The sequence below is a fragment of the Equus przewalskii genome, chromosome 1, assembly GCF_037783145.1.
Source record: "Equus przewalskii isolate Varuska chromosome 1, EquPr2, whole genome shotgun sequence".
Taxonomy (NCBI): domain Eukaryota; kingdom Metazoa; phylum Chordata; class Mammalia; order Perissodactyla; family Equidae; genus Equus; species Equus przewalskii.
The window spans coordinates 38995319-39006185 of NC_091831.1; the positions used below are offsets into that span (position 1 = coordinate 38995319).

General features: G+C 42.9%; 2 protein-coding genes across 9 annotated transcripts in view; one reads left to right on the forward strand and one right to left on the reverse strand.

Moving 5' to 3' along the window:
• Positions 1–5711, reverse strand: part of LOC103545869 (interferon-induced protein with tetratricopeptide repeats 5-like) — a 77956-nt gene extending 72245 nt beyond the window's left edge. Inside the window, exons 1-2 of one of the 3 annotated variants that reach the window (XM_070561783.1) lie at positions 5545–5711; positions 4840–4956 (exon numbers count right to left, since the gene is read on the reverse strand). Coding sequence is in view for 2 of the 3 variants with exons in the window: in XM_070561775.1 (XP_070417876.1) it covers positions 5545–5549 (5 nt within the window). In the remaining variant the exon portion in view is untranslated. The remainder of the gene's footprint in view (positions 1–4839; positions 4957–5544) is intronic. The other 2 variants (XM_070561775.1, XM_070561761.1) reach the window with 2 other exon arrangements.
• LIPA (lipase A, lysosomal acid type) overlaps positions 1–10867 on the forward strand; it is a 277547-nt gene that overhangs the window by 77601 nt on the left and 189079 nt on the right. Inside the window, exon 1 of one of the 6 annotated variants that reach the window (XM_070561884.1) lies at positions 5617–5811. The exons of 3 other annotated variants lie outside the window; for them this stretch is intronic. The gene's annotated coding sequence lies outside the window, so the exon portion shown is untranslated. Of the gene's footprint in view, positions 1–5616; positions 5812–10867 lie in introns of those variants that run through there. 2 more of the 6 variants (XM_070561934.1, XM_070561953.1) reach the window with 2 other exon arrangements.

The following is a 10867-nucleotide window of genomic DNA, read 5'->3' on the forward strand; positions in this document are numbered from 1 at the left end:
CAAGAAAGCCTAAGGAAGAAAATATTTATTTCAAGAAAGAAAGATGAATATTCAATGTGTAAAATGATTCTAAGAGGTTCAGAAAATGAGGACAGAGATGAGACCACTGTTTTTGGCAGAGGTAACCCTGTGGGGGACCTTGATAAATGTTTATTAGAATGGTGGTAGAACACATTACTGGAGAGGGTTGAGGGCATAATGGGAGGTGAAGAAGTGGATATGGGGAATATACGCCACTGTATCAAGGAATTTTACTATGAAGGGAGTAGAGAAATAGAGCCACTGCTGGAGGGAGGCTGGAGGAATTGTCAAAAAATATTTTAATCATGATGTGTTTTAATGACTTAATGATATGCCGATGGGAATGATCCAGTATTAAGGGAGAAAATGATGCTTGTAGGAGAGAAGGAGGAAATTGCAAGAAAGATGGAATATGAAGCAAAGTAAAGCTATCCATTGTTAATGCTCAAATCTTTATCTCCAGCCTCAAACTCCTAACCATGGTTGCTATGCCCTTCATCATCTGGCCCATGTCTACTTCTCTAGCTTCATTTTGTACCACTGTCTTCTTGCTCACTGCACTCCAGACATACTAGCCCTTAAAACAATTTTATTGTTTCTTATTTCTTATGCCACGTATGTACCCACCTCAGGGCACCTGTACCTCCCTTTTATTCCCTCTGTGAACTCTTCCTAACAGAGTTCAAGGGCTTACTTATTCTCCTAATTCTGGTCTTGGCTCAAATGTCAGCTCTTCACAGAGGCCTACCCCTGACCACCTTAGCTAAAGCTGCACCCCCACCTTGCCAGTCATCCTAAAGTCTACTCTATCACATTTTCCTGTTCTTTATAGCATTTATGCCAATATTCATTGGGGGTTTGGAAGGAGGAGGAGAGGGCTTTGAATCTAATATGAGATTGAGGGTTTTGTTTCTTTTTCTTCTCCCAAAAGCCCCCCTGGTACATAGTTGTATCTTCTAGTTGTGAGTGCCTCTAGCTGTGCTATTGAGATTGAGGTTTTAAACTGAATTGGACTAAGTTTTCAGCAACTGGAAAGCGGCTATCCTAATAGCCAAAAGTAACAGAAAAGTTAGAGAACTGGATTAACTGCACAACTAGTGGTAGTGATTGGAAAATAATACCATTTTATATTTATAATCTAATATATTACTCCATGAAATGTTTTCCAACTTTACACTATTTAAACATTAACATTTAAGTTAGCTTATAATGATTAATTTCAATTTTTATAATTTTTTCATATTTATTCTCTTTCTCTGTGTATATACATTCAAACTTGTATACAGGTCCCAGATTTTAGTGACTGTAGGTTCTAAACTTAAGCTTTTCAATAGAACTTCCTGCCATGATGAAAATGTTCTTACCTCTGCTGTCAATATTGTAGACATTAGACACATGTGTCCTCTGATCACTTGAAATGTGGCTCGTACTGAGGAATTGAATTTTTTATTTACTTTTAATTAATTTATTACTTTATTAATTATTAATTTATTTACTTTTAATATGTCTAGTGGCCACTGGATGGGACAGGATAGTTGGAGACACTGGGCATTTAGGACTTAATGGATAAAAAGGCCTCAAGCCCAACAGGTTAGAGTTCTCCTTTAACTTGAAATTTCTGATATTTTATTCAAGGTCAAGAGCTAAATTAAATGGCAAAGAAGAATGTGTTTGAAAAAACAACTTTATGCATATGACCTGGGCTCCCTGCAGACTCAGCTCAGTAGTATAAATGTTATACTATTTATAAAATACTATCTAGAATCAGATGAGTACTCAAAAAAATAAAATTACCATTCACTGATAGTTTATACATGCTGGGCAGTGTGCCAAGCACTTTATACAAATTACATGTCATTTTTATAACAATCTCTCATTATTTTCACAATTTTATGGATGAGGACTGGGAGACAGTTTAAATTACACGTTAAAGGTTACACAGCTATTAAAGTGGCTGAGCCAAGATTCAAACCTAGTTCTGCCTGACTCAAAAACTAATGACTTTCAACAATAATGCTATACTATCTCTTTAATATAAAAATTGGAAGTTGTCTTCTAGAATAGTTCGCTTTAAAATGTAAGATATATCTAATGTATGTAAAATTCACTTTACTTCAGGAGGACCTAAAGAGAAAACATGAAGGGATTTTAGACCAGCTTAAAGAGTAGGTAAGAGATCTGTGTGACTAACCATTAGAAAAGACATGCTGGATATGTAAAAGTCTCAGGTTAAGAAATCATTTGTTTCAAATATGAGTCCTCAATCTAAAGTCACAGCATTCCACATTGTTGGAGTTGTTTTGAGAGGGAACAACTTCTCAGTAGGACGTGCTGTGCAGAGTGCTTCAGACATGGAGCTACAGAGATTTCTTTCTTTAGGGGTGATTAATGATCTCTCTCAAAAGACCTAGGTAAAAATGTATTAGAAGTGATCTGAAGGAAAAGCAAGAATCTTAGTTATCAAAGATATAATTATCATTATTAAGATAAGTGAACTGAAATACCTCTTTTCCCGACAATTCAAACTTTCTGATATATATGCTGATGATCTTCCAATGTATTTCCTCTAACTCTGATCTCTCCCCTGAATTCCAGACTTACCTAATCTTCAATTCACATCTTCAATTACAAGTTCAACTAGCAACTCAAATAAACATATCCAATACAGAAATCTGGGCTCCTTGAGCATGTTCCTCCCTCAGTCTTCCCCACCTTGTTTGGCACCTCTTAGTTCCAAGGCCAAATAACCTAGGAGTAATCTTTGATTGCTCCTCTTCTCTCAACTCCTCATTCAATCCAATAGGAAGTCCTCTTAATTCTACCACCCAGATGCATCTCAAATCCATCCACTTTTCTCCATTTCCACTGCTAATTTCCTAGTCTAAAACACAATTACCTTCCCTTTGAGCTGCGGAAAAATCTGGTCTCCCTGCTTCCACTTTTGGTTCTCACATAGTACCAGTAGCCTTTTGAAAATGTAAACCAGATTATGTCCGTACCCTGGCTTAAAATCTCCCAATGACTTCCCAACATCCCTAGATATTAATCCAGCCCTTGCCATGTCCTACAAGTCCCTAAAGGAGCTGGCCTCATCTGTCTGTCCAACCTTCTCTCCTACTACTCTCTTCACTTACTGTGCTTTAGACATACTGACCTTCTTCCTATCTTGAACATATCAAGTTCAAGGACTTTTACGCCTGTTATGTTTACTCACATTGCTCTGCTCCTAAATTTTTGCATGACTAGCTCTTTCCTGTAAGTTCAGCTTAAATATTCCCTACCTAAGAGGCTGCCTGTGGCAGAGCTATCTAAGATAGCCCCCTGCATTCTACATCACTGTCTTAGCCCATTACACTATTTTATTTTCCTTATAGTACTTATCACTTTCTGAATTATGTTGATTCTTTACTCACTTATCTACTGTTTGTCTGTTTCCCCATTTAAATGTAAGCCCCATGAGAATAGGGACCTTGTTTTGATTTTATTTTTTCACCTCTGTGTCCCCAGCATCTGTTATCCTAGGCATATGGTAGAAGCTCAACAAATAAATATTTGTTGAATGAGTGAATGAATGCAGTTGCATTTTGGAAACTTCTGGCATGTCCAGCCCAGAGGCATAAGTCTAGCATAAAAAGCACCTAAATGCCAGATGAGGGAATTTCTGTTAGTTCTTCCCTTCTGCTAATAAAGACAGAAGCTCTAAACTTTCTCCCACTTCACTCTGCCCTATCCCACTTGTCTTTCTATCTTGGCATGCTCTGTGTCTGACTTCATGTTTAGATTTTGAAAATAGGTTTTGGGGGCCGGCTCCGTAGCGGAGTGGTTAAGTTTGTGCACTCCGCTGCCGCGGCCCAGGGTTCAGATCCTGGGCGTGGACATGGCATCGCTCGTCAGGCCACGTTGAGGCGGCATCCCACATCCCACAACTAGAACGACCTGCAACTAAGATATACAACTGTGTACAGGGCGGGTTTGGGGAGATAAAGCAGAAAAAAAAAAAAAGATTGGCAAGTTGTTAGCCCAGGTGCCAATCCTTAAAAAAAAAAAAAAAAGAAGAAAATAGGTTTTGGACTGTTTCATACAATCCTGATTAGGAAACCTGGCAAGACCGTCCCTTGGTAGTTGTTCCTTTCTCTGGGGTAACTGTACCAAAATCCTAGGCACGACATGCCATGAGCTTAACAGCCTGCCCAGATCCATGACAATATGGGCTTAGCAGCCCCATGCCCATCCATAGAGTAAAATGAACACCTGCTTCTGTCTGGAAGGTTTCTATCAGCTCAGCCCAAGGACAATGAGTAGGGCTGCCTCAGGCATTCTGAATGTGGTCTGAGATCTCAAAGGGATTTTCAGACTCCACTGCTTTGCCCAGACTCTGTGGAATCTCTGCATAACTGGATGCCATGAGTTTTCCTTTTTTAAACTTTGTTCACTTAAGTTGTAAACTTTGCCTCCGGGGGAGGCTGGCGGAGAGCGACTATTGTGTCTGAAGGGGTATTTATCTTCAGGTAATTCTGGAGTTTTGCCTGGAAGGAGCAGTCTTTCACTGTTCCTGGGAGACAGTCCCCAATGGGGTTCATCCCTCTTCCACCCCATCTTGCATATAGATACTGTGCACCCCGTTTTTCCTGTTTCTCCAGTCTCCTTCCTGATACCTCCCTCCCTTCTTACAAATGTTCGAAGTGAGGCACTTATTTTCTTCTTTACTTACAATAATAGTCAAGATATGCAAATAGCATGTGCTAAGCAATTAACCCTTTCTACAGTCCTAAGAGATGGCTGCCATTAAGTTTTATAACATCTAAGAAACAGACTCACCGAGTTTAGGAAACTTTGCTTTGGGTCACCCAACTAGAAGTTGTGCAGAGTCAGCATTCAGAACAAAGGACTATCTGCCTCAGGCGCCCAAGATCTTAACCTCTCAGTCTTCAACTTCTGAAATGCGGATGGTTCAGTGACCACATGCAGGGCAGGGTGCTAGCCCCGGGGACAGGACACAAAATGGGGACGAAAAGGACCCCACCAGCATGCACTAGTGAAGGGGACGGGGAAGAAATCATCATAGAAGAGCGGATCGGGCGGAGCAGTAAGACCGTGTAGCGAACAAAGGTAGCTCCCGGGGAGGGAGGAACTCAGACCCAGAAATCAGGCAAAATGGCAGCAGCAGACGATGCGCCGCCTGGAGGGCTGCGGCCAAACCGCGTCTGCACACACTGAGGGAACCGCAGCTGCAGCCCTGGGAAGGAGGGGATGGCCAAGGGCTAAGGGGATCCGCGCAGCCGCCGGGGAGACAGGCCTCCCGGGGCGCGTGCGCTCGGCCACCCTCGCCGACAGGCCCGACTTCAGACGCCCGGGACCCGCACAGGGCTCCGGGACGCGTCCCCAACCACGCGCCCGGCTGCGGGGCGCGAGGGGCTCGGCCCCTCAAGGGGCCGCAGCGCTGCGCTGGAAACGGGACAAGGAGAAACACCGGTGTGAAGAAAGGCATACGCAGAGTTGGGAGGAGCGGGGAAGAGACCTTACCTCATGGCGGCGGGGTCGGCGAGGGAAGCCGCAGCCCCTCGGGCTTTCTCCTCAGGACCGGGAGCACGAGCTGAGAAGCGGCGGCGCGCGCCCGGGCGTGTCCGTGGTCACGGGCGTGTGCTCCCGCGCTGCGGCTGCCCTTTTCTATCGGTGCGGGGGGGTTGGTCTTCTTGAAGGCGGGACCGAGGGGGAAAGGGTAACTAGAAAGTGAATCTGATCCGCGACTGGGCGGCGTCCAGCTGCGGGAAACGGAAACTTCTGGAAGAGGTGAGGGGGGCCCTGGCCGGTCTGAGGAGCTGAGAGGAGACGTCTTGGGAGCCCGGGGTCGTTGGGTGCGGAGTTTGAAGCCGGGGCCTTTGAACCTGGGGACTTTGGTCTTCGCTCTTACTTGTCTCATGGAGGCCGCGTGCCTCTCCATTGAGTTGTTTTTGTTTTGAAGAACGTGACAGGAGATTGTTCAGCGTGATTTGTGTTATGAGGGTGGCAGCGATGCTCTTTCCATCTTTATGTGCCCTGACCTGAAACGGAAGTCCCTGCTCCCATTCTTGTCTCAACAGACAACACAGGTGGTGCACCTGTGCCATTATTTCCGTTGTGTAATTATAGAGAAATTTGGGGGTCAAATGTATATATATATATTTTATAGTTCCCTAGCTATTGCTGAATAGCTTTGCAAAGAGATTTATACACCCTCACCCACAATCCTATGAGAGCGGTTGCCTTCCGTGCCCTTGTCAACCATGCTTCCTGTAATAAGGTCCTAATAAAGAAGGGGTGGTATTGGGAATCTAAGCAGAAAGTGCTAAATACACTAAAGTTTTGTCCCCTTCGAATTCAATCATTCATTCATTCAACAAATTTATTAAGCGACTGCTAAGAGCCAGACATTGTTCAAGGCACTGTCAATACAGCAGTGAATAAAACAGACAAGGGACAAGCCCTGCCTCCTCACTGTCTTCTGCGTCTGGCTCCTGGATATGCAGAGAGAGACAAGATAATTCTCAAACTTTGAGAAAAACTTAAAAAGGCACCAGTTATCACTTTTATATCATTCCGTTGACTTTGCTTTGTAAATGGACAATGATGTACAGTCTCATTCTGTGGCCACTAGTCTGAACACTGCTGACTTTATTTTTTAATTCGAGAATGCCAACGAGACATGTAGGTTTATTGGCTTTACTTAGAGGGAGAGTGTCCAGTGGCGGCCAGCTGGACGGAAGTATACGAATACCTACGTCCGCCCCCTAAGAGAAGCTTGCTTAAGTAGGCAGAGGAACAAAGGCTGCATGCTTGCCAAAGGGCTGTCCTTGGTAGGACCAGTGTTCCTAGGGACAGTAGGTGACATGGAGGGTCTCTGTGTCCCTGTAAGACAGGATGTTCTTCTGGGATAAGGGAGGATCCAGGCTGGCCAGGCCCAGATGGTTACAAATCCCGGTAGCTGGGCTGCCTGCCCAGAAGGGAGCCAGAAGCACATGGTTGCAATGGGCCTAGGGATTTTTGCTAAGCAAGCAAGGCCCAGGCCCTCCATTATGTCAGATGGTGCTATGGAGAAAAAGCATAGAGAGGGTTGGAGTGCAGGGTGTTCTGCTGTTATAGATATGTTGGTAAGAGAAGGTTTCACTGAGAATGTGGCAGTTGAACAGAGATCCGAAGGGGGTGAAGGAGTGAGCACTGTGGATATGGGGCTAGGGAAGAGCATTCAAGGCAGGGGAAACAGGAGGTGCAAAGGCCTGGAGGTCAGAGCACACTTGGCATGTGTGGGTGGTGTGTGTGGAGTGGGGAGAGCACGGGGGAAGTCTGAAGAAATGAGGTCAGTGAGGTAATGTGAGTGTGGTGGGCCTCTGGGCTATTGTAATGTTTATCCGAAGTGGGAAGCCACATTTTAGAAAAGGTACTGAATGGTTTATTTGGGATAGAAAAATAACCCAGAGTTTCCTTCTTACCAAGGAAGTAGAAAAGTTTAATAGAGCTGCAATGTTTGAAAAAGTTTCCCATTCGTTGATGGCGTTTCTCTTCCTTGTTTCCTTCGTTTCACTTAGTGTTTCTGGGCCAATAGATTGTCTTTGCTTATTAAGGTTTAAATGGATAGCAGCTAAGCAATCAGTGTTAAAAAATCAAAGGAAAAAGAAATCCTGCTTATCTACTTATAATGTTTAGACATTCAAATTCAGAAATGCAAAAACATTTATAAAAATTTTAAAGGAATATACATTTTCAGGATTGAGAAGAAACAAGGGCCTGACAGTTGAGTGGGTGTTGAACATGCTCACGTTCCTGGATGCAATTTGAGTATCAGTCTTTTTTTCCTAGATTTTTGGGTTGGGTGGAATCTTGGCAAAATCAGTAGTGTATTGTCTTTTGAATTTATTTGTTTCAACGTGTAAAACAGAGCAACTAGAGAACAAGGGAAATAGGTTGTGAAACCTGCCAAGTGATCTAAAATCTGCTTGGGAAACTGAAACTTAAGCAATAACGCTTCCAAGAAACACACGTAAGTCAGTTCTCAACCTTGGCACTATTGACATTTGGGCTGGAGAATTCTGTGTTGTGGGAAGCTGTCCAGTGCATTCTAGGATGTTTAAGCAGCCAGCTTGCATATACCCACCAGATGTCAGTAGTACCCTGCTGTTGTGAGAACCAAAATTGTCTGCAGATGGTGCCAAATGTGACTTTTTTCTCCCTTGGCTCCAAAATCCTCCCCTCTCCTCTTATATCCCCCTCAGTTGGGAATCACTGCTGTAAATACTACCCTCATGTACATTCCTCATTTATTTGAATTAGGCCACATAGCATCTGCAAGAGACTGGGGATAGATTCCAGGTAGGAGAGCAAAAGTTGTATACAAATCAAGAGAAGTTGGGGATGGCACTGGAGTTCAGGAGGTTCCTGGGTGAGAGAGTGGGTATCAAGGAGAATGTCAGAAAAGGCCTACTGCCTTCAGCATGGGGCTCCAGAGTGGAGGTGGCTGTTACCATGTTTGGTCTGGCTGGGGAAGAGATACAAAGCTATGGACACAGGCTTAGGGTGGGTAGTTCAAGCTGAGGCAGGCTGTAGGGTAGATGCCCTTGGTCCCAATACAGGTCCAGCTCTAGCAGCATATGGAGAATGGGGACATTGGTGGCCAGGGTGGTCCCCAAGGAGCTGGAGCCTACAGTGGTGTGTAGACAGCAATTAGCAAAGATCTGGGTTGGGACTCATATAACAGTAGGGAATGGCTGGAGCTGTGGTTTGGCCTGATTTAGGGGTACCTGAGAGACACTCCCTGGGCACTTGGAGGAGTCCTTGAGTGGGAGAATCTAAATAAGGACAGCAGCTGTGGTTCTGTCAGTCATTTACATGGGAGTAACAAGCTTCTGAAATTAGGCTGTCAATTTAAAGAGACCTCTTGGTAATGCCTGGAGATATTCATGTGTAAGTTTGGCAAAAGTATTTTCAACACCAAAGAGCATTCATTTTCCTGAATTTGCTGCATGTTTTTCTCTGCAAATATCCAGACTGTCCCACGCTTGGTTTTACTGAGTTCTGGAAAGTGCAGAGATCTCTTCTAGAATTGCGAAGGATGGGATAGAGAGATGGTATTAGGTTATAGCACACACTAAGTAACCGTGATCTCTGGAGATTGTCAAAGACACCTCCCACGAACACATTACATAATCCAGAGATTTATTTTGCATTAATGAGTTCAGCTTTCTGGGTTCAATGATGTATAGCAATGTCTGGGAAGAGTTGCCTAATAGCCAAAGAATTGACTAATTATCTAAGAATTATTTGCTTTTAATATTGCTGACTTTGGCAGAGTTGACAGTGGTTAGACTTATTTTAGCGCCACGCAGCCTCCTCCCAAATCAAAAACTTTAAGATACTATTTTTGTTAAATCTAATAAATCTCTTGTTTTAGTGATAGTGAAGTTGGGAAGATTGCTTTTCTGTAACTCTTATGCCTACCCCTCATTGATACACATTTTGCTCACTTCAATTCCTATAGAATTTCAGTAAAAATCCTAAACCTACCCAAGATTTCTGTGTATTCCTTGAGAACTTGTATTCTGGTAGATTAGGGGTCCCCAGTGAGAAATGCAGACAACTTTTAGAAGCTGGATTAGCTACAAAAAGGATTGTCTGCCCAGAGCCTCCAGACAGAGTATGGTTGTGTCAGCAGCTTGATTTGAGTCCAGTGAGACTCATTTCAGATTCTGACCTCCAGAACTGTGAGATAATAAATTTGTGTCATTTTAAGTGAGCAAGTTTGTGCTAATCTATTACAGCCACAATAGGAAATTAATACATCCTGTCCCAAAATAAATCCCAGAATAAAAAACAATAACATTGTTTCCTTATTTTTTCTTTTAAAAATATTATTTCTTGTGCATTGCCTTTTAATAAAATGTCATAGTCAAAGTTAATTGCTACAGATGGGCTCTCAGATCATTTAGATCCTTTTCATATTTCTTCATCTAACTAGATCAGTACCAGCAAATGACTGAATAATAGTGCTTCAAACAAATTGGCACAAAATAAGAGAAACTGCTTGGGACAGTTTGACAGTGAATTAAATTTCAAACATCTCCATGGAGAAAGCTGACCTTTAATTGACTGTGTACTTTTTTACTGTGTGTTGTCTCTCACTAGAGTGTATGCTGCATGAGGTTTGGGGAAAATGTCTGCTTTGTTCACTGATGGGTAGCAGAATATGCCATCCCAAAATATACCATGTTGGCACAGAGATTATTTTGAGCTAAAGGCAATTGAGAAGAAGCAGATATAAGAAAAGCTCTCTGCCATGTTCCCATCTGCCTAAAAGCAGGACACAAATTCATAAAAGTGTCCCCCTTCCCCTCTCTACCAAGAAGGACAGAATTTAATCTCCTGGAACAACTCTAGGCTCTTATCAAACCAGATTCACTACCAGAGGAATCTACACAGCAAACCTTACTAACTAGCCCTTATCTTCCATTAGTTTCCCCCACATATTTTCTTTCCTAAGCTTTCCCACCCTAGAAACTCAAAAGTTGTTTTCCTTGGTCTTAGCAGTTCTCTAAAAATGTACTGTTTGTCTGTTAGGATGCTGTATAAACCCAAGTTCAACCAGTTCTTTGAGTTCGTTCATCACTAGGTACTCCCATGTGTATGCATGATGCTTGTGTTAATAAACTTATGTTTGTTTTTCTCTTGTTAATCTGTCTTTTGTATGTGTAATTTATGGGACCCCAGCCAATGTGCCTACGAAGGGTAGAGGAAACAGAAATTTTTCCTCCCCTACATCACCATAGTATTTTTGGTTATCTAGCACTGAAAACTGTTGATAAAATGAATGAATTAAATA